The sequence below is a fragment of the Neurospora hispaniola genome (genome assembly GCF_033458365.1).
Source record: "Neurospora hispaniola strain FGSC 10403 chromosome Unknown B0T23scaffold_1, whole genome shotgun sequence".
Classification (NCBI taxonomy): domain Eukaryota; kingdom Fungi; phylum Ascomycota; class Sordariomycetes; order Sordariales; family Sordariaceae; genus Neurospora; species Neurospora hispaniola.
The window spans coordinates 991,020-1,015,423 of NW_026944406.1; the positions used below are offsets into that span (position 1 = coordinate 991,020).

The 24,404-nt window shown below is 38.1% G+C and overlaps 2 protein-coding genes, 1 non-coding gene and 1 pseudogene across 4 annotated transcripts; 2 read left to right on the top strand and 2 right to left on the bottom strand.

The window, feature by feature from the left end:
- Positions 1-5: 5 nt before the first annotated feature.
- On the bottom strand, positions 6-6,204 carry B0T23DRAFT_307959 (heme peroxidase-domain-containing protein; the record flags this gene model as incomplete). Its single annotated transcript, XM_062834451.1, has 5 exons — positions 6-1,396; positions 1,935-2,619; positions 2,687-4,422; positions 4,482-6,015; positions 6,067-6,204. The coding sequence occupies 5 exons, from the start codon at positions 6,202-6,204 to the stop codon at positions 6-8; spliced, it is 5,484 nt and encodes a 1,827-aa protein (XP_062696605.1).
- Positions 6,205-6,785: 581 nt separating this feature from the next.
- Positions 6,786-8,579, bottom strand: B0T23DRAFT_5045 (uncharacterized protein). The gene is made up of 3 exons (XM_062841382.1): positions 8,123-8,579; positions 6,982-8,049; positions 6,786-6,910 (listed from the first exon to the last, which is right to left on the bottom strand). The coding sequence occupies exons 1-2, from the start codon at positions 8,368-8,370 to the stop codon at positions 7,011-7,013; spliced, it is 1,287 nt and encodes a 428-aa protein (XP_062696606.1). The 5' UTR covers positions 8,371-8,579; the 3' UTR covers positions 6,786-6,910; positions 6,982-7,010.
- Positions 8,580-8,958: 379 nt separating this feature from the next.
- Positions 8,959-9,030, top strand: B0T23DRAFT_t10. Its single transcript has one exon. It is a non-coding gene; the product is annotated as a tRNA-Trp (tRNA).
- Positions 9,031-13,197: 4,167 nt separating this feature from the next.
- Positions 13,198-13,284, top strand: B0T23DRAFT_t11 (annotated as a pseudogene). The gene has a single exon. The product of its transcript is annotated as a tRNA-OTHER (tRNA).
- Positions 13,285-24,404: the final 11,120 nt, after the last annotated feature.

Below are 24,404 nucleotides of genomic sequence, written 5' to 3' on the forward strand. Positions count from 1 at the left end.
CGTATTCACTCAATTAACTCCTCTCCGTGTGTTGCATCCATGGGAAGCTTTCTCCAACGGCTCACACATACTCGTCCGTCCTTAATTACTGCCAACACGTGTTTCTTTGGTTCATCCAGCATCGCCACGTCATTGAATGGGTTGACGTCGAGAATAAGCATATCGGCAGCATATCCTGGTTTGAGCTGGCCCAGAAACGACTCCTGTCCCAGCATCTTTGCCGCATTCACAGTAGCTGACTGCAAAACCTGCTTGCTCTTTAGGATGACCGACCGGATGCCAAACTCCTTTGACTGCTCTCTCGTCAAAGGCCCTAAAAGATCAGAGCCATAACACATGTTGACTCCTGCCTTTTCCGCAATTGTGAGCGACTTCAGCCCCTGCCGCAATACCTCTTCGTTTTTTCGCTGATTCTCTGGTGGCAGGAAGCCGGCATACTCATCTGATGCCATCGCATCATATGTCACTAGCGTTGGTGTTAGCCATATCCCCCTCTCGGCCATGTACCGTGCCGTCGCTTCGTCAATAAGATTCCCATGTTCGATACCCTTGACACCATTGTCAACAGCATGGCGAATTGCTTTGGGCGTGTACGCATGAGCTGTCACGTAGGTTCCATAGCTCTCTGCCACATCGCAGATGGCCCGGACCTCAGCAGCCGTGAATTGCGTGTTGGTCAACCGATCCGTGGGGGAGGCAACGCCGCCTCCTACCATAATCTTGATGAAGTCCGCTCCTGTTCTCAACTGCTCTCGCGCCGCACGAATGCACTCCGGTACTCCATCACAGACCACAGCCAGTTGACCCGCTGAGCCCCCACAGCAGCCTTCTCCTCCTCCTCCTCGGTTCTTATGGTCGTGCGCGCCGCGGAGGTCACCATGGCCACCTGTCTGAGACAGAGCCCGATTGCAGATGAAGAGCCGTGGCCCGGGAAAGACACCTTCTTCGATGGCCTCCTTCAAAGCAAGCGTGGCACCGCCTGTATCACGAACGGTGGTAAATCCCCTGCTAAGCATCTGGGAGCAGACGAAGGGTTGACGAAGAAGCGAAATGGCAGGATCAGAGATAGCGGCGGTGGATGAAAGACTGAGTTCCCCTGGTACGGCACTGACGTGGACGTGGCAGTCGACAAGCCCAGGGCACAGAAATTTGCCTTCAAGGTCAACTTCGATTACCAGTCCCGAGTCATCTTCGCCGCGTAGATGATGAGCGAGGCTGGTAATTCTGGGATCGTTTTTCTCGATGAGCTTAATCACGCCATCTGCGATCTTGATGTTGACGTTGGAGATGATAGTCCCTTGAGCGGTATCAACGAGGTTCGCTCTTTTAAAGAGATAGGTCCTTCGTGGCGGTGGTTTCCATGGTTTGATGACGATTTCCGGGATCCCTCCAAAGGCTGAGGTCCATGTTGCTTCAGATTGACTCAACATGACAGGTATGGAAATTGCTGTCTGCTCAACAGTCGAAGAGTGATGGCGATGGAATGGTGATGACGGGATTTTCATCCTCGGGCTTGACACGAGCGTCGCAATGAGATCTTGTTCTTTGCAACTTCGAGACTTGGAATGAGTACAGGCAAGGGCAAGAAGCGGGGTTGTAGCCGCGGTACAAGAGAGTCCCTGCATAGGTACATCTATCTGCATGAGATCGTGTTGTTGAGAGGGGTTGATAACCAATCATGGCAGAAATTGGCCTGAGGCTTGTGGAGTACAGAAGGATGCATTCTCGCGATGAGATATGGTGGCGACAATCACGATGCATCAGACTTCACAAGGTAACATGACTTCATCCTACCTATTTATCTCTCTGGAGAAACATGCCCAAACCGCTCACCAATGGATTCCGTATAACGCAAACCTAACTCTCCTGAACTGATGGGTTGGCTCATATGCCGATGCCACACCCATTTGTAACTCCCTTCGGCATCTCCTTACGACAGCTCTCATCTATATCAATGGCAGAGTCACCCGCATCACTGCCGCGATCCATATACAGAACATGTTCACCATGTTCCTCTCTGCTGGTCGACTTCTCCCGAGGCTTCGAGGGGTATGGGTGGATTGGCTCTCTCAACGAACCTCCCGTACGACTTGGTCCGCCAGGAAGCTCGTAGAAGGGGGGGAAATCATCCGGCACCAGCCGTGACTGGAGAAGAGGCAATTTCTCGCCACCATACGTCGACTCCCCGTAGCCGTTGAACCTGACCTTCCAGGTAGTTGGGAAGGGAATCATCTCGTCCCACTCAGGGGTCATGTACGTGTCCGTTGCAGGGCATTGCAGTCTGTCGAGGTGGTACGTCTTCTTCAGCTTGTCGGCCGTCGTCAAGTCATCGGCTTCTTCGGCCTCTGCAATCTTGGCCCTCACTTGGGTCTTGATATGTTTGATACGTTGTGGTGCCATGAAGTTGGTATAAGTCGCGTATGACGAGTCGAGTCCGATCTTCTTCAAATGGCCTTGGGTGTCGTTGCCTCGTCTGAGGTCCTTGAGCTGGGCTAGGACTTTGATCATGGCGGTCAGACTGTTTTCAGCGAGGTTTTTGGGGTGGTATTCAGTGAACCTCTCGGTGAAGCTGGTGTGGTAGGTTGGCACATCGTCCTTATACTCCTGATCACCGGGGTTCTAACGAGAAGAGGTTTACCTATCAGTATAACGGTTGTCCTGGGGTTTTCGTGGTGAGGGAACTCACAATGTCACAGATGATCAGCTGATCTTTCTCCACGGTCAACACAGGCTCACTCCCCTTTACTACGCAAGTTATGCGCGCCTTGCGTAGGATGGGTAGCTTCATGCTCTCCCGTTGCGCTTTCAAGACGATCTTCTTGATATCGTCAAAGGTATTGGTCGGCACATCCGGAAGAAACTCGGCACACGCGAGACGTTGGACATCACGCCAGTCGCAACTCTTGTTTTCTGTAACTCCTGATGACGCATTGGGTTCCTTGGCTGTCAAGGTGTATAGCCCGTTGATGAACGAATCCAGAACCGAAGTGAAGGCAAGAACCGAGGTATACGAGCTGTCGAGAGCAAGGAGCAACAAAATTGCCGCCACTCTCCCAGTGTCGCCCTTCTGTTGTTGCAAGACCTGTTGAGAAACTTCCAGACCGAGCTCGCTCATTGGATTGTTGTCGCCGGCTGCAGATCTCCAGAGCCATGATCCAACACTCTGGAGCGCCCGTGTGAGACGGAACTTCTTCACTTCGGCAACGTTCCCCTTGTTGAGCGTCAGGTCGAAGAGGAAGTTTATTGAGTCTTTGAACATCTTGCGCCGTTTTGGAAGCTTGGTTTCGTCGGCATTGTACGAAAAGTAGAGATGGCAGTTGGTGATATGCCGGTAAATCTCGTTCTCTGAGTACTTCGCATGCAGGTTCTTCTCCGACTTCACGAGATGTCCGAATCCAAGAAAGTCAGCAACATACCGAGTGACAACGGGGATGGCAAAGTCTCTAGTGACATCGAGCTGATAGATCGGGTCGACTTCCGAATTTTTTTGTCCCGGTTTCATCACGACAGATCCACGCCTAATGATATCTCTCATGAGGTTGGTGAAGTATGTCATCAAGTCGTCGGTATCAGTGTCAATCTCTTTCCGGTGTTCGCTGTGTGACTTTCTACCGTTGGCCGTGTCTTCTTCTTCGCGCACAGCCAGAACCTCGGCGACCTTGGCGGGGAGAATCTCGGGCTCCAGACGGACTGGATGGACAATGTCGTCCGTATCGTCTGTAAGGACTGCCATGATCTGACAAGGATCAGTGAGAATTTTGGGCTCGACAGGCTTGCGAGGATTTGAGGCTGAAGTGTCGAACGTCTGCGTGATCGTTGCTGGTCCGGACCAGTTTCGTTCAGACTTCTCCACAGTAGGTTTAATGGCAAAGTCTTTGTCGTAGCCCTGCGCCGTTGCGTACTCGGCATTCTTCTGGGCTGTGTAGAAGGGATGGAAGAAGCGGACCGACGTGCTGGGGAACCACTCCGGGAACGATCGTTGCAGAAGTCGATGGAATACAGAGCTCTTGAGCACATCGTTATCTGGGGTTACCTCCTTCATACCCCAGGAGGTGAGCGAGTTCGTGTTCCAATCAAGGGTGTAAAACCGATCCGACCGCACGAGAGTGATAGCATCGGAGAAGATGGCGGCCCACAACGCCGAATCGACGTCACTTGGCCCTGGATCTGCACTTTGGCTCGCGTCCGACTCACAAAAGACACCAGGATAAAACTCGATCTTATCTGGGTGCTCATAAAGGTCCCGGAGTGCATTCTGAACCCCAACACAGCCTGAGACACTCTCAAACGTTTTGTGACGCTTCATCCCGAAAAACTCACGGAAGTCGTTCAGCGTTCCAACTCCCCACTTGCGCGCCTGGAGGATACCCATGACCTCGACGGCTTTCAGAGATCGAGGTACGTTCCTGGGGCCGAAGTTCGCTATTCCAGCCCATGTTAGCATTAATCCAGCAAACAGAATTGGCGGTTTGTACACTTACAGATTGGCTCGTCCATTACCTTGGTGAGGTGGTCTACCATTTGCTCATCATTGAAGAGCTTGGTGATGGGGTCACGCTTGAAGGCCATCTTCTTCTTGGCTTCGTCTTCGTCCTTGTTTTTGAGTCCAAACTCAATATCACAAGGTTTGACGGGAGGATCATTCTTTCTCCGCTCCCGCGCCTGGCCCATCTCCATGAGGAACTCCTGTAATCCCATTTCCTTTGGGTTCCAGTCCGACCTGGATTGCTTCTCAAAGTACTCCTCCAGATAGTTCTCAAGGTATTCCTCGTCGCCCCGCGAGATGGCGCAGTGGAACCGATAGAGCAGGTTGAACTCAACCGTTACCTGGTTGCCCAGGCCCCGCGATACCTCCTTGGCTTTCGATTGATTCACTCTCGGATCAAGGGTGAAGTTCGTGTCGTACTGGTGGAAGCCCATCAATGCCCTAAGGTAGTCGTGAACGGAAATCTGGATGTAAAGGCCGCATGTGATTAGCCGAGCGGTGTGGAAAAGGTCGTCGTCCAGCTTCTTCCAGGCTGCGTCGTAGCTGTCCTTGAAGGCTTTGACTTGCTTTTCGTCTGGCTGGACCTCATTGATGAAGACATCGAGGGCATTCTCCGCATCTTGGTACTCCTTGGTGCGAATCCGGCCGTTGCTCTCGAATACCTCGTTAGCATCTATGAATCTCTTCAGGATTTCCTGGTTGTCGATGTTCTCCAACAGGCTGTCTTTGTCAAAGTATTTCGCTGCCGCGATCAACTTGGCCTCCTGGTATTCTCTGGGGACTGAAAAGCGGCCGTTTTCGTTGATGCGCCGAAGTTGTGTTGCTGCGTAGTTGTGGTAGCGGTTGTACATGACCAGCATGATACAGACTCCCGGCGGTTGACGAAGCAGTCGGTCCTCTGCAAAGGTGTCTGGCTTAAGCAAGCCAAGGCTATACGTTTCATCGCGAACCTTGCGCTGCATCTCCTCTGTGAAGCCGTACAGTGGCGACAGATCGAGGTATGACGACGTATCAGAGATGTTCTTGTCGTTGTCATTGGTGCGGAAGAGATCGTGGATGATGATGGTGGCATGGTATATGAGCATGCTGGACAAGCCTGACTGACTTGGACGGCCATTTTCCTCTCTTGCCATTAACTGGTCAAAAAGGTCTCCTGGATCTGGCAAGGCTCCGAGTGGATGAGTCTTCGCAGGTACGGTTTTGGCGTAAGGAGCTCCGGCTTGGCCGAGGTGTGGGTTGATGGCGCTGTTGAACTTGCCATCGGCGGTCCGATACTTAAAAGCATCGCCCAAGTAACTCAAGGGTGGGTGCAGCATGCGGTCGTACTTGATCTTGACCTGCTTTTCGATGATATCGGCCCTGGCTACACTGTTGTTCGACACGGCTGCCAGCAACGATGCACCAGCTTTGATGTCGAGGCGACGTTCCTTGAGATAGTTAACCAGGACTTTCACAATGCTGGGTACGTTCTTGAGCTCGAGGATTGTCTTTAGGTCGTCCAAAAGCCCGACCTTGGAAACAACTTTATTCTGCAGCGAGTTAGTTTCCAGGCCACAAAGGTTGGTGTACCTTGAACTCACCCCAATGAGTGTATCGCCGTGAAACCCGGCCAGATACTTTTGCGTGCTCAATGCCTCGTTCAAACTCTCCAGTCGAGCATTGTCAGAGTCTTGGATGGCATGCCCCCGCAGAGGACGTTGCACATCGGACGAAGACATGATGCCCTTGGTGTGCAAAATCCAGTTGGAATACAAGCGACTTCGGGCGGCCGGAGTGAAGCTGAGAGCGAGAAACGACAGGATCAGAGACTAACCGAGTGGACGATGAGCCAAGATTTTAAAGGCTGCAAGTCCGTCCTGGTCAGGCTGAGGAATTGTTTGTTCGCTTTCAAAATACCTAGGTACCTAGCGTCGCAGATACGACATGACATCGAAAGCCCCGTCTCACGAAGGCTACCCAGGAGTACATCTACAACATACTCATCGTTATACTCGTACCCTTATCGTATCAGGCTATCAACACCCTTTTCGGATATTCAAGTCTGCATTTCCGTGGGGACAACAATCTCATGGCCAATTATCCATTGGCTTGGTGTGCAGGACAGTTCCGGTCTCAGTTTTCGATAACTCGCGAACAAGCCAATGACTGAACAATGTAACACTCCTGCATTCGATGCAGGTCGCCGATACTCTGCACTGCCCACAGTGTTGTTGTGTCGGCAGTTGTGGTTAAGAAAAAGCATTGAGGAAATTGGGTTACCAGCGCGTACCTTGTACGCAGTCTTTCTCGGGCTTGGTCGGAATGATAAGCTGCAGGTAAGGGGCGCAAGTTGACGACAAGCTGAAGTTGACAAGGCCCTCGAGGTCGGCCGTAGGTGGCGACAGCTTGACTCTCCATGCGCCACGAAAAGTTGGGTATGTACGCCTAATCACTTGTTAATTACAAGCGGCCCTGAGTGTCAATGAGTGCAATAGATGAAAATTTTGTCCAAATACCTTACCAAAATGCCAGGAGACGTCCTTGGTCAATTCCTTCTAGTGCTATGGAGCCATGGGATGGTCCCGGATGGCCTGTTGTTCTCCTCGAGGAACTCCAAAACCTGTGCGTTCACGTTGGCCGGTACAAGAAACGCTCGATATATCCATTTAAGTCCTCCAGTCCGTGGTAGAATATGGCGGTCTGTAAACCAGTCATACCAATGGTTCCAGGCCTCTGTCCGAGTGAACATCTTTGATGCTTTTACAGCTTGCTGGACCACCGGGTATCTGTCTCTTTGGTATAAGCCAAAAGCGGCTTCGATCTTGCCTTGACTGATTGGCGCATCCAGATTGGTTTCGTCTTCCATCAGTGTCCAGAGCTTATTGGTGAGCACAACCACGTCTTGCACTCCCGTGTTCCACCCTTGGCCCGTGTTATAAGTCTGCTTGTTAACAGCATCTCCGACCAGGACAATGCGGCCATGGTAAAAGTGGTGAATCAGACCTTCGTGGAAGTCAGTCAGATAGCAAGATGTTTGCGCTTGGTAAAGGTCGTTGAGTGTAAGCGTGGATGTGCAATGGGCATGACCAAGTTCTTCCATGAAGCTCTTCATGTCCTGCTCGGTGTACCGTCGTCGTTCCCGCGTTGGCTCGGGCAGCTTCTGGCTGAACATGAACCATGTCTTTTCGGAGCCGGCGAGCAGGAGCGACGAAATTCCGCTCCCATGCATATGCCACTCATCGCCGGGTTTGATTCCTGGTGGCGGGCTGACTATGTGGCCAAACACGCACCGGTACGTCGCGACAAACGGCTTCTCCTCGTTCAGGGCTGCCTTTGACGACTCTTGTAGTGCGATACGACGCATGTAGTCGCGCACTTTGCTGTGGGCTCCGTCCGCCCCGACCACAATGCTGCCCCTCTCCACGCTTCCGTCGGTACACGAGAACACGACCCCCTCTTCAGTCATCTCGATAGTTTTCACCTCTTTGCCGGGGAATTGATGCTGTCTGATTTCATCAGGAAGAGCACCATACAGCAGCTGCATCAACTCGGGTCGATGCACCATAACCCATCCTGTTCCATGGCTACATCATCATCACTCGGTGTTAGCTGTATCTGCCCAGGAGTATCTCAGACTGCACGCTTTCGGTGCCTTACAATTCAGAGCACCACCCATCTGTGTCGAGAGTCGAAAACGGGCGCCCGTCACTCGTCACCACCGTCCCGGGGCGCATGTGCGTTCCAATTGCCTCCACCGCCTCAAGGAGCCCAAGCTGAGCCAAGAGCCTCACAGTGTTCGGCATGATGGCGATTCCGGCCCCTCCTGCTTCGGGTACAGCAAGGGCATTGTTGCGTTCGAGCAGTACAAAATTGATGCCAGCTCGATAGAAGGTATGCGCTGCCATCAGTCCAACTGGACCACCGCCAATAATGATGGCACGGAAGCGATGTGAGGGTGTCGTTGCAGGATTGTCAAGCGGGCGAAAGTTATAAATTTGAGATCTGCCAGCATATACCGCACGAAATGGGTTGGACCGCTTTATACTTGACAGAATGTTCGATATCGATTGACCAGGTGACCACGTTGACCCAATCTGGGTGGCCGGCCATGCTTCACAGACATGCGAGTCTGGGCGGCAGATCTAATGTGCCTTGGGATGCTCATATCAGTTGCGTCGGACTGAAGAGACTGTACGACGCTGACTGCAGAATCATAGTCGCAGCACAGTAGGCACATGCCATACTTCTCATAATATATTGCAAGAAGGGGTGTGTCCTATTCGCGTAGTCGGGGCCGCTGTCGGTACAAGCACACCATTATCTTTCAATTTCCGGGATTCCATAGTCCTTCGTCTGTAATCGTATACATCATATTATGTGGATAGTGATCGACATTATCAACGGACGACAAGATAAGAACGACTGGTAGGAAGTCGTGGGTCGAATATTTTTCAGCCTTATATACGCATAGAAAATCGACAATTTTCATCTTCGGCCTCATGGCGCAACGGTAGCGCGTTCGACTCCAGATCGAAAGGTTATCCGTTCAAATCGGGTTGGGGTCAGCTGATTTGGTTTTATTTTTTACCTTGTATTATTTAAGAGGTTGTCTTTTCGGACCGTCGAGAATGTCTTTAGACACCGTCGACCTACCCTCTCCGCCGTCCTAGGGCGTGTTGTAACCGTAGTAAAAATTTAGCTTTAATATTATATTACTATACAAATTCTACAGCTGCACCTGTTACGGGGCGCGAGCAAGCACTAAACTAAGACGTTAATTATTATATAAGGAATAGGAAGAGAATCCTGTACGCGCACGAGAACTATATAGGGTATAGTACTGTAGGTCCGATACACGGACTACAGCTGAGCCGCCGTGTACGTAAGTACGTAAATACTATACTACACTTAAACAACGATATCCAGCTAGCTATACTAATACAGTATAGTACCTATTTATATATAGGAATATAGTTATAATGCCTATAACACTACCCTCCTTTAAAACGAGGCTGTTACAAGGCTAGATTACATGCCCTATACCAAGCTATAGTATGAGGCCAGATCACGTGCACGTGCTCTGTGCCTTGCTATAGCACTAGTGCCGGCCCGGGTATTAATAGTTTTTGAATAGACCCCCTCTGCCTCCGTACCCCCCGCCCCACATGAAACGGGTGGGGTGGAGTAGGGTGGGGTGGTTTCGGAAGTAGTAAGTCTGAGAACTGAGACTAGGTATTAAGGCTCTATATAACCCACTCTATTAAGCTATATAACCCTACCTATAAACCCGGGCTAGCGTACACTCTCTTCTTACTTCCTTTATATAATAATAAATATTGTAACTTACCCTTAACGGTGCCCTTACCCTATAATAGAGGCTCCTACTTGAAAATCTATTATTATTACTAAAGTAGGCCTCTCCTATCCTTCCCGCAATTACGTCCAATTAAGTGCTAGCAAAAACTTTTACTAAAACAGGGAGTTGCTTGGCGCCCTCCCGGATTCGATTCCTACTCAAAGGTAGAATACTAGCTAAAATATTACTAAATCTAACCTTTCCGCCGTAAAAGTTATTATTATTCTCTATAATTTATTTATGTATTATAGAACTAATTTAATTAACATATATAAAGAACCTTAATAACTCTTATTATTACTAACCTCCCTAGGGGTACTATAGAGACGCCCGTAGTATAGCGGTTTACGTAGGACGGTTATAGTTGCTATTAATATAAATAGTATAGAGACTGTTATAGGCATTACTGCCGTGTTCCTATATATAGATAGAGAATACTGTACTGCATTGGTGCAGTCAGCTGTGCAGCTGCCTGAGTGCAGTACAGTAGTTACGTGTACACGTGCTGCGGTCCGTGTGTACCCGGATCTACAGCGTGCCCTATATAGTTCTCGTGCGCGCACAGGATTCTCTTCCTGTTCCTTGCATAATAATTAAAGTCTTACCTTAGTGCTTGCTCGCGCCCCGTGACAGAGACTCCTAATTTGAATTTTTTATAAAAACTATTTATAACCGTTTTTACTAATTTTCCCCCTTCTAACTCCCCTAATTATTATTACTATTAATTCCAATTTATCCGATCTTTATTAATAATAATAATAACAATCTTATTCCCTATATTATATAATTATAGTACCTTATTAGTATAGGGTCCTTCTCTAGTTCGTTGGAGGGGAAAACCGTACAGCGTTAAGCGCCGCCGAATAAAAACCCCCAACTACATCTCGGCCGTAGATTTCTACACCGTTCCTACATTGCTTATAGCTATAATAGTTCTTGTCACGGGGCAAGGCGATACTGAACGTATGGGGTAGAATATAACTTATATAATTGTACAAGGAAGAAGGGAAATTATAGAATCTGTACGTAGCGGTTCATCCCATATAGGCGAGGATGAGCCGTATCCTTAGTATACGTAACCGGAGCTTCCGGGAGCGTATAACCAATTAGGGGGGCTCGCATAGGCCCAATAGCTACTATAGCAGTAGTAAGGTTAAATAAGTTAACTAATTAGAGAATATATATTAACCGATAATTATAACTGTAATAATATTATAATTAAATAATAATTATAAGCTAGCCCTATAATATTACCCCGGGCTTAAAATACCCTCGGGCACTAAAATATATAGAAGAAAAATTACTAATCCTCCTCCTTTAAAAATTTAGGGCTTTCTATTATTAAGTTTATAACCTTTTTAAAAGTATCCGCGGCTAGTATTACGTATCAAGGCAACCGTTTTACAGCTAATACTATTATTAATAATCGAATTCTTATATTATTATAAGCTTTATTTAGGTTACAGGTAGTACATTTACACTTCTTCTTTACAACGGACCATCGTAGGGGGATTAGGGACTCCGGATTATTAATATAAAATTTGCAGAGAATATTAATATAGTATTCTATATTATTTACTAACTCTTAAATTAATACGTAAAATTTACCCTAAATAATATAGTACTCTTATTTATTATTTTCGAAATAATAAGTATTAATCCTTTCGAAGGACTATTCAATAACGTTTTGAATATCGTCCGTACATTTTATTACCCTCCTTTAATTAACCCGGACGTTTTATATATTATCCTATTATAATATATTTACCTTTACTTACAACCTTATTATATTAATATAAAAAGTATATTCGTACTTTATATTTAATAATAGATTAAATATAATTTAGTAATTATTAATTATAGCCACTTCGAAGGGCCTTTCCTATAGGAGTAATAGCTTTACTTAGGGATAATTAGTAGTAAAATTCGTAGTATTGAGAAATATTTTATTTCTAAAGCGGTATTATATATATTGGTCTTATACACGCTAACTAGTTATATTAGTCTACTTAGGGGGGTATACGGTGTTACTTCGTTCGTAGTTTAAGGGAAAAACTGTATTTGTTGAAATCCGAATAAAAACCCTCAGCTTCTCTATATCCAACCCTAACCCTAACCCGAACCCTTTCGTCCTACCTTACCGTAGGGGGCTTGGGGAGCCTTAATTGCTTTTTTCATTTCTTCTTTCAATACGTTATTTCTTTAATCCCGGTGGACTTCGCGGTTTCTAATTAGTCGGTTCTTTAAAGCCCTACTTTCCTACCTAATATTTTAGTAGCGTTTTTTCTTCATTCTAAAAGCGGGTATTCTTCTTTTATCCTATCTTTAAAGTAGGAGTAGGGAAGTAGGGTTTTATTTTCTTTAATCGAAATCTTCGTCTTATTTTTAATTAATTGGGATTTTTAGTAAGATAATACTAATTAATCTAATATTATAGGACCAAACGGGTTCTATCCGAACGGAACTATAGCTCTAGAATAGATTTCGGAAGTAGGGTTCCAATTTTTAAACCCTATTGGCGGAACGGGGAGGCCGGTGCATTTTCAATTAGAATAAAATTTTTAATACGTATCTAATTACGTGTACCTAAGGTTTTAAACTAGGGTGGGCCCCTATATTTGATTTCGTTATAAATGTTTAGTAGAGCGATAGCGGGGAAGATCTTTTTATTCGATCCGGCGGCGAAAAACTGGATGAAAAGGGGGGGGGAGCGGGATTCGAACCTACGACCTTTCGGATGAAACTGAAAGGGGGCTAAGCTCAGATCTTCCCAATTGAGTTATCCCCCTAAGCGGTATTATAGTATATTAGAGCGATAATTATTAGTACTTTCCTTATAATATACTTACGTACGTTTTACTATTACTATAATTTTGATAAGGATTTTTTTAAATTATTCGGTAATTTCACCGGCTTCAAAATATTCCGTACATTGTAGGTCCGAAAGGCTAGGGGGGTAGGATTATACTAATTCGATACCTATTTATAAATAGAAATTATAATTAGCGGAAAAAGGAAATATACCCGTTAAATTCAATTTCGTATTATTACTTACAAATTTAATAAAAAGTAGCCAATTAACCTAATTATCCTAAACCTAATTTATATAAATACGAAGGTAACGTTCTATTTCTATATTAATACATTCCATTTACCCGTTGGTTTATTAATAGAAAATTAAAGAGGGTTATAATACAATATTTAGTTTTACAAATAGTATTTTCTAGAATTATAATACGAATTAAGAACCTTTATTTAATATAATAGTATTAGATAGATTATAGAGAGTAAAGACTTTATTTATAAAGCGTTTAATAAATTCGTTAATTATTAATATTTTCATTAGGATATAGTACTATATTTTAATTAATTTATTGGGGGGATAGCTCAGTTGGGAAGATCTGAGCTTAGCACCCTTTCGGTTTCATCCGGAAGGTCGTAGGTTCGAATCCCGCTCCCCCCCCCTTTTATCCGGTTTTTTGGCCGGATTGGATAAAAGATCTTCCCCGCTATTGCTCCACTAAACGCTCTTAGAAGAAGAAGAGTATTTATAGCGAAATTAAATATAGGGGCCCACCCTAGTCCAAAACCCTAGGTATATATAATTAGGTACGTATTAAAAATCTTATTCTAATTGAAAATGTACCGGCCTCCCCCGCTCCGCCAATAAGGTTTAGGAATTAGAACCCTACCTCTAAAATCTATTCTAAAGCTGTAGTTCTACTTGGATAAAACCCGTCCAATAATATAATAATTAATTAATTATATTATCTTATTAATTTTAATAAAAATCGAAGACTCTAATTTTCAAAGTAAAACCCTATTTCCCTACCCCTACCCTAAAGATAGGATAAAAGAAGAATACCCGCTTCTGGAACGAAAATGCTATTAAAGTATTAGGTAGGGAATAGGGTCTAAAGGACTAATTAAAAGTAATAAAATCTACTAGGACTAAAGAAATAATATACCGAGAGAAGATAAAACGAAAAAAAGCAATTACGGCTCTCCGGGCCCCCTATAGTAAGGTAGAATAAAGGGTTCGGGTTAGGGTTAGGGTTGGATATGGAGAAGCTAAGGGTTTTTATCCGGATTTCAATAATACGGTTTTTCCTTTAGACTACGAACGAAGCAGTACCGCATACCCATTAGGTGGACTAGTATAACTAGTTAGCATAATAAGACAATAAATAAATAAATTAATTTATTAATAATAATAGTAATATATTTAAATTCCCGGCCCCCTCTCTTATATAGGGTTATAAGCGTAATATAGTCTACAGCGATATCCTTCTACAGCGCGAATAGTATTAGTAGCAATTTTAAGAAATTTACTAGAGAAAAACAAAAATACGTTATCTTCGCATATTGTAAATATACTTTATAATATAATTATATTACCTTATTTATACTTAATTAATAAAAGGACTTACTTAGCGTTATATATAGTTCATTTTATTCCTAGTAATTTATTAACGTAGATTTATAATAGCGTTAAATTAATTATAATTAAAAGGTATTATTAGAGGGGTCTAAGATAATTATTAAGCGTTTATACGCCTATCTATTAACGACGTAGTACTCGGCGAACATTATTTTTCTTATTTTATACTAAATAATTTTAAGCTATTTATAGCAGCCCGGGTCGTTGATAGTAGTAATAACGTCCTAGTAGAATACAGCGCCGCGGTAGTTAATTTTAATTAGTTCGTCAAAGGATATCTCTTCGGTATTAAATTTGTAAGAGGCGATATAATTTATAAATACAAACGGGTCGAAGAGGGTTTTATTCCTAACTAATAATCGGTTATTATTTATATTATTAAATATATTTTCCGGTTTACAATTAAGCATATCGGACTATATTTGGAGGGTACCCGGCCAATACTTAATAATAAAATTAAATTGAGAAAGGAAGTGTAACTAATATATATATTAAGGTATAAATTTCTTATTCGTTATAAAAATTTATAAACTTTAATAATCCATTAGAATTTTAAAACCGTCCTAGGCACTTTAGAATTCCAGGGACTACTCTTTAAGTACTTTAATAATAGTTAGTAATTCTCTATTGTAAATGTTATAATTATATTCGGTTGCGGAATATTTTTAGAAGAAGTAAACTACCGGGTGGAAGACCCCTTTATTATTATACTATAATAATATATTACCTAACGCCCAATTCGAGGCGTCCGTTTCTACGACCGTTAGCCTTAATTAGTCGAAAATATTAAGAACCGGCTCTATAATAAACGCCTTTTTTATTTCCTTAAAAGCCGTCTATTAAACATTATCCTAGAATTATATAATTAATTTTTTAATTAAATTATATAAGGGGGCTGCAATAATAGAGAAATAATCAATAAAACGCCTATAGAAATTTATAAGGCTTAAAAATACTAGAATTATTACTTCGATTATAGCGCTTCCTACTTAACGACGGCCTTTACCTTCTCCGGGTCTATTTCAATACCGCCTAGTATAATAATTAGCTTAAAATATTTAGTATATTTTATATTAAATTCATATTTATTAATATCCAACTGGAAGCTTGCATCAATCATACGCCTAAGCACCTCGTCCATATATATTATATACTTAGCTTCGTCCTGAAAGTATATTAGAATATTATTGAGGTAGGCGGTAGCGTAAATATTTAAAATATTATATAATATATTATTAATATAGTTCTAGAAAATACCTAAAGCGCCCTGGAGATTAAAAGGTAAAACGAGGGATTTATAAAGGCCGAACTTTATAATAAAAATGGTGAATCATTCGTAGCCCTCTTAAATACAAATACAATTAAACACCGCAATAATATCAAACTTTATAAAGATTTTGATACAATAAATTATATTTAATATCTCTTTAATAAGCGGGAGGGGGTAGCAAATTTTTAAAATTATATTGTGAATACTATAATAATTAATATAAACGTAAATTCTACCTCCTAGCTTCTTAATTAGTAATAACGGCGAAATTGCTATTAATTAGAAGGGTCGGATAAACCCCTTCTAAAATTAGTTATCGACCTATTTTTTGATAATAGAGGCTTCTATTAGGGATATTATTCGGTAATAAGTATTAGGGGGCCGTTCTCCTAGAGTAAATTTAATTTTATAGTTATAAGTATATAAAGGGGGAAATTCTCCAATATTCTAATTACAGAAAACTTTAATCCTATTCTAGTACTTTTATAAGAATTTAATTTTAATTTCCTCGTTAATTTTAGCTGGATAGTATATTTTCTTATAGAATTTCTATATATCCTCCTTAATAATCTTAATTAGGATAGTTTCGTAGATTATCGCGTCCTTATCTAAGCGTCCTAAAAGAATTATAATAATAATTACAATTATAACTTATGATTCGTCGGGCTCTACGTCTCTTATATAAACGTTAATAAATTTATAGAAGCGTTTAGGGAATTTAATTTTATATTATTATCCCTATTCGGTATAAATATTTTTTACTATATATTCTATAAAGTTATTAGCCGGCCCGCTTTTATAGAAGGTCGCAAGCCTCTCGAACTCTACGTAGTTCGTAAAGTATAATTACAAATTCTCTTATTTATATAACTAATTAAATACTATAGTATTAATATTCACAATATCCGTAGGGTCGACCTACTCTATATTTACTAATAGGTAGACCTTAGTAATTATTTTTATAAATAAGGAATCATCTTTGTACTATAATTTTAATTTAAGTAATAAGAAGTTAACGGGGTTATTATTCTCGAATAATAAGGCGGCTATCCTTAAGAAACCGGTTACCGATTGTTATACTCTATAAGAGAATAGCGTTCGGAAGGCCGGTAAAGGGCTTTTTATCCCTTCCGGACGGCCGGAAAATACTATTATTATTTTTTTAATATTAATAACTAGTCGGATCGTATAGCTCCTAATTCTAATAAGGGGCGAGAGGCTTATTATATTCTCCTAATTAAACTTCCCAAATTTAGTAGCCTTATTAAGCCTATAATAGGGTACGGCGGTAATAATTATATACTTTTTATTCGGCTCTATTAGCCCGGTGGTTTTATTAAGCTTATAATAGGGTATCCTATCCGGCTTCTCTAAAACGACGCCGAAACCTAAAACGCCGATTTCTGGTCGAGGAGTGCTCTAAAACGAAAATTAATAACGGCAATCGATTTAGGAGGGTCGTTTACGTCCCTCACGATATCCTACAATGAGCGCAGCGACGGCGTTGTATTGTCGTTGCCGATGGCCATCGATAGCAATACTCGTAGGCTCGAAAATAGCATCCACAACCCGCTCGCGGAAATCTCAATTTATAACGACCTTAAAATTATATTTATTACAAAGATTTCGGAAGAAATAGGAGAAGATAATGAAATATTCAGGATATTTATTATTAAAATAAATAAATTTGTAAATTACAATACTATTTCTATTAAAGATTAATATTAAGTTCGAAAATTGCTTTTCGAATTCGCGAAAGTATATATTAGAAAAAGTAGGTCCTTGCGAACCGAGGTTAATAAGGTTAGAACTAATTAATTTATTATTAAGAAGGATTTTAATAATTTGAGGAAGGATATTCTAAAGGAAATTAAGAAAAGCGTTCAAGAAGTATTAAAGTATTAAATTAATATTATAGTAAAAGCTATTGTAAATAAAATTGGTATTACCCTTTAATAATTATTGACTATTATTATTAAAAGTTTACTCCTTCTAACTTCGAATAGTAATTTACAATTAAAGGAGTAATAATTACTATTAAATTTATAAATTATTTGAACGAGGATACGAAGATAACCCTAATTATAAATTTGGGTAAGAAGAAATCCGGCCTAGTAATCCGTACGGCTATTAGAATACCAATAATTAAAAATTATATAATTATATTTAATAAATCTACGTATAATTAGTATTAGTAAAATTAGATATAGGTTAAAGAAATTTTCGGTCCGGATACCTTTATTACTATAAGTACTATAAGCGTATTAGTCCGAGGCGTACTTTGGATTAGTATTAATAATTATATTATAGTAGAAATTTTAATGAAAGTGGCGAGGGAAGGAAATATAGAGGTAGCTATTATTAGAGTTTAATTATAAAAAAGAAGGGATAGAGAGAGTAAAAGTTTATTCTTTATAGAAGTTATTATTATATTAATAGTATACTTCCTTCAGGATAATTTTTTCCTTTAAAATAGTAATATATATTCGTACGAACTATCCTAAATTTCGAATAATATTTAATAATATTATAAATATTAGGGAATTAGATATACAACGAAATTCTATTATTAGGAAAATATCTATACTTAATATATTATTATTATTAGTCTTATATACGCTAACTATTTATATAGTTCGCCCTGTGGGTATGCGGTGCTGCTTCGCTTATAGTCGGTGGGAAAAACCGTACTGTAATAGCCGGATAAAAACCCTCCGCTTCGCTATTACTACAGCGCTATATTGGCTCTATACCGTCCTATTTTCCTTCCTCTCAATATAATTTTACTATTATAATTAAGGTTATAAACTTTTGTTGTGTGTGTGGCCGACCCTACCCTAACTAATTGCCACCCTCCTTCCATCTTCCTATTATTACTTCCTTATAATTAGTAACTTTTTATTTTATTTTTTCTTAATTATATTATCCTAGGTCGCCTAATTTATTTATAAAGGAAATTTCAACCCGGCTCTCTCTTTCCTTCCCTTTTTCCTTCCTTATATTATATTACTACTTCTATTATATTATATCTGTATCCTAATTAAATTTACCGCTATTTTATATTTGTATTTAATCTAACTTAATATTACTACTACTATATTATACCGTATAAGAAACTTCCTAGTACTATAAAGAAGATGTTTACTTTGAAGGTATCGGAGGCTATAGCCCCCCCCCGACGAATTGGAAGGCGAAGTTATAATAGAGGCCGTAATAATTAGTATTAGCCCCACTAATTTACTTTATAATAATATTCTAATTAAGCCTATTATTTTTAAAAAGGTTAGAAAATACTTATTAAAAGAAACGTAAGAAAAGAAAAGCGCCGTTATAAAATACTTCTAACTTTTCGAATTTTGAAAATAGTATAATTCCTATACCCGTAGCCTATAGTATATTCTTCCTATAATTTATAATAATTTAGCCGGCTTCTAATTCGCTTTTAATTAAGTTTAGTACTTCTAAAATTCCTATAAATCTCTGTTTCGTTTCTGTAGTATCCCTATATTTAATTCTCGAAGTAATTCGTTTTAACGCCTCTTATTACAAATATTAATTGTAGAAAAGGATTAAAGAGTATTTAAACGCTGAATTTATTCCCTTAGTGTATATTTTTATTAGGTCCGCTACGGTACTACGCAATTACAATACAACCTAGGGTAATTTTAAGGTTTTTATTAGTAAAGTATAAATTATAGTTATTACATAGGCTATAGTAAATTATATTAGTGCTAATCCTTCGTTTATTAGCGATTATCCGGCCTTAGATTCTATTATAGTAGTCGAATCTCTATTAAAGAAGAGGAAATTTATTTATATTCCTATTGATACTTCTATAGATTTTACTCTACTGTATAATAATATTACTATAATTTATTTCTATATTGTAAAGGTTAAAGAAACTATCCGTACTCTTTCTAATAAAATTAATTTGGTTACTATTAATATTAAATATATTAGTAAGGGTATAATAACAATTTGTATTAAGTAGAATAATTTTAATAATTACTTTTCTACTATAAATATTCTATAACGTCCCTATATCGGCCCTATTACTGATTCTCTTCGTAAAACTTTCTAATATCGAATATACCGTTTATAATATTTATAATTATATTTTAAATATAGGTTCAATCGATAATATTACTTCTACTCGGCCCCGCTATAGTATAAAGATAGTATTTGATAGTATTCTTCCTAAGGCTAACGAGGGGAATTCTAGTATAGAGAATAAATTTTTTAATAAGGAGGGTAAAGTTAGCGATAATACTAATGCAGTATCGGTCGTCGGCGATACGGAATAATTAGTACCCTATTATCCTTCTGGTCTAGGTATAGTTTAGTTTCCTTCCGGGGTTATCGTCTATACATCTAGTATACGTTTGGTCGGCTTCTTGTCGGTTCCGATGCGGTCCCGTTCCGGTTAGGTAGCTCCTGGTTTCGGCTGGGTCTCTCACACACACAATCAAACTACTCTAGTCCATACCTCCTAGCGCTTCTTCCATTTCCCTTGCTCTTTCAATTCTGGTTGCCAATATACTTAATATAGCGAAGCTAAATATAAAGGAGATTACTTTAGTAAAGTAAAATACCTATTTAATAAAAATTAGTTATTCGTTTATTATAAACCGTATAGGAAGAAGGGATATTTTACTTATAGCTATAAGGAGTACTCTATTCTTTAGAAAGCTATTACGAAGGCGTTTATTATATATATTAAAAGGCTATAAACGTTCGCCCCTTATAAAAACCTTATTAGGAAGGTATTAGAATTAATAATTGAATTTATAAATAAGGGTATTTTTCCGGATATTCCCTTTAATTCCCGTATTATTATTATTTTAGAAAAATAATTTATAGGAGGCGTAAAGAAAGGATAGCCGAAGAAGATTGTTGGTCAAACCTTCTAATTAAAACTTTTAACCCTATAGGGCCTAATTAATATTTATTACCTATATTCATAAAATATAGGGAGGAACTAGACGTATAATAATAATAGTTCCTATATAGCTGCGGCCCCCCTTAAGGAAATAATATTTTTATTCTCTATTACGAAATTAGAAAGAACCCTATTTTAGGATAATTAATAATCTAATTAAAAATATTTTATTAGAACATAAGGAAATTATATAAAAGAGGGAAATTTCTATTCGAATAAAAGGAGACTTAAAATATTATAGTAATTTAGGAGCCGGGTAGGAATTTAAATAGGGATATTTACTATCCGAGAAGCGGGAGGTATTTTAGGGGTGATTATTTAAAGGAAGGAAAGGTAGTAATATATATAAATAAAAAGTAGGATTTGAAAGATTTAGATTTCTAATTTAGGAAAGATTAGACTATAATAATATTTAAAAACTAAAGGGACTTAATAATTATCTATTCTATTTACTCCCCTATTTTAATACAAAGAATACTAAAATACTAGTAGGGGTCGCTATTTTTTGAATTCCTCGAGACCGGCCCCCCAACGGGAAACCAAATTATAATTAGGGATTTTGATTTCTATTATTCTACTTAGAATCTAGAAAATAGGACTAATTTAGAGGCTATTTACTTTTTTATATAGGTATAATATTGGAAATTTAGTCTATTTACCCCCTATAGTGAACTAATAAAATTCGGGAATGTAATATAAAGAGAAAGGGATAGAACGATTAATTATATATAATTATTACCCGGAATTAAAATTAAATATTAAGGAGCGTAGTAGTACGAGTAAACCGGTTCGGACTATTACCTTTAGGAAATTTAAATCTAATTAGAAAAAAAGAATAGAAAAGTAGAAAAAGAAGAAGGATATAGTTAGAGTTTTATAAATATAATAAAAGTGAAGGAGGCGGTAGAGAAATAGATTTCGGTCTTAGAAAAGATTAATATAATAGAAGATATCGAATTTACAAATATTATAGAGGAATTCGTCCTATATTAGAAGAAAAATCAAGGGAGAAAAGTAAATTGATAAACGTTAGAATATAAAATAGCAATAAAGGAAGTGCGGCGGATATATTAAATATAGTTCGGATACTAAATAAGATTAAATTAAAGGGATTTCATTGAAGTTATAATAAGGAAGAAGAGAATAATAGTAAAAGTATAGTAGGCTACGTAGCGCGAAAATATTATAAAAGTTTTAAAGAACGTAAATCGATTTTAGTTACTAAAGAGGTAGGTTTAAATCCGAAATTATTATATAATAAATTTATTTAAATTATCAACCTTTAAATTTATAATGGGGTTATAGAAATTGGAAATTATAATAATAAACCCGAAATTCTTATTAACCGTTTTTTCCCGAAGGTAAACATTCCTACAAACTATTTATTAAATTGGATTAAACTACTAAAGGGCGTTAACCTAATAACTATTAGTAAATTAATTATTAAGGAGGATGTTTAGGACGTACTTTCCCGAATAGTATTTAATAAAGTCCCCGGAGTTAATTAATATTTAAATAAGTTCCTAAAATTATATAAATAATCATTTTAATAAACTATAATATATTTTATATCTATTAACCTCCGATTTAAGTATTTCTTATAGCAGTTTAAAGATATAAAAGTAATTATCCTTAAAAAACCTGGAAAAAGTACCGCTTAATAAAGGCTGGTAGGTATATAAAAGCCTATATCGCTATTTAATAATATTAGAGAAATCTTCGAAGTATTTATATTTAAAAGATTAATATAGGTAGCCAAAAAGTTTAATTTCTTATCGGAGGGCTAAATAGGTAACTAGGCAGGCCGCTTAATAGAATTTACAATCCGGGTAATTATTAATATGATATATATAATTTAGAAGTTCGGGGCTATAACGTCCCTTATACTCTTCGATTTAAAAGGAGTATTCGATAGAATTAATTATAAGTAATTATTATATACTTTATAGGAAATATAGTTCCTAATATAAATTATTAAATAGATAATTAATTTTATTATAAGTAGAAGAGGTTCCCTCTTCTTTAATAATAAAATATCCCGCCCCTACACTATTACTATAAGTGTACTTTAAAATTCCTTTCTCTCTCTTATTCTATTTATTCTTTTTATTACCCTATTATACCGAAAATTAACTATAATCCCGAATATAATTATAATCGGCTTTATAAATAATATCAATATTATTATAGTAATATATACTATAGAAGAGAATTACCGGACTTTATAGGTAGTATAGGAAATATATTCGGAATAAATAAGAGCGAAAGGTATAGAATTCGAAGCGAATAAAACGGAATTAATATATTTTATATAGACGAGGGTACTAAAAATGGAAACTTTTTAATTTAGGGACATAGTATTTTAATTGATAGAATTTATAAGATTCCTAAGGGTTTAGCTGGATTATAAATTTAATTATAGAGTTTATATAGAAATAGTAAAATAAAAAGAAAAAATTTAAACGAATATATTTATAAAATTAGTAGTAAAGATATAGGGTTATTCTTTTATTCGGGCGAGGGAAATGTATATTAAATATATTCGTAGTACTATTACGTATAGAGTATTAATATTTTATTAGCCGACCAAAGTCTATAGGAAACTATAAAGGATAATAATTAAATTAGCGAAATATTAAATCAAATATTTAAAAATTTTCATTAGGGTATATAAGGCTATACTAATACAGAATTTAAATATAGAAACCTTTTATCTACTATTCGATTTTTATTTTAATAAAAAGGTCCGAGCCTTCGAGGAAAGGTTTATTAGGATAAATTAAATTAAATTCGTCTAGGGGATTATAATTTAAATTTTTAATTATATCTAAATTTAATAGGCTAGGGGTTGGCTATTTATTAATAAATTAAAAAATAGTATAGTTAAGGTTTAGTGGGCCGAAGTATAGGTATTAATAGAGAAATTATTAATAATAGCAGCTGGTCCCCCTTTAGAATTAGGGACCTAACTATTATTATTGTAAGTCTTAAAATTAATAATTGTTAATTAAAAAAAATAATTAGAGGATACAATAAATTAAGAATAGGTATTGTATTATAATTACTATTTGACAATAATAGTAATTAAATTAAATTGGTAGTATAAATTTTTTATCGCCGACCTTACTCTTAAATTTGATAGAAAGGCTATTTAATAATATATAATTAATACGAAGAAGAAGAAGGGGAGGTAATAGACGTTGGAAGACGAAAATAATAAGTTATATTTACTAATTAAAATAAAGAATTCCCTTTTAATTTAAATTAGGATAGAGGTTATTAGCCTTTAGGCTTTCCTTTACCGGAGGAAAGTACTAGATATCCTAATATTTATTTGCGTATACGGGTTCGAGAAAGAGATTTTTATTTATATAATTCTAAATTACTTTAATACGGATATTCTTTTTGGTTGGATTCTAAAAATTAGTTATTAATAAAGGAAGAGTTCTAAGAGTATTTAAATAACGGAAGTAAAACCGAAAAGATTCTTTTTTGGGCGTTAAAGTTAGAAAGGTTAAAGGAATATTATTTAGTAATTAAATTAGAAGAGGAGTAGTATAAAGAATTTATAAAATATTTTTAAAAAGGGAATAAAATATTAATAATATTAGAATAATAAAATATAGGGATAAGGAGGGAATAATTATGTTAATTATAAGTATTATTTAAATTATAATTATAATAAGAACCGAAGTGCTATTTAATAAAATGTTTAATTATATTTAAAGAGTTATTCGAATAGCGCTATTATATAGGTTTAATTCGTAGTAATTTTATAGTACTACTAAATCTAATCTTTATTTAGGGCGTAGCGGCCGGAGGTATTAATAGTTATTAGATTATTAGGAGTAGAATTATTATTATTAGTACCGGAAATTATATGAGTAAGAGTAGTAATAGTGCTACTATTAGATATAATATATATAGGAGTAA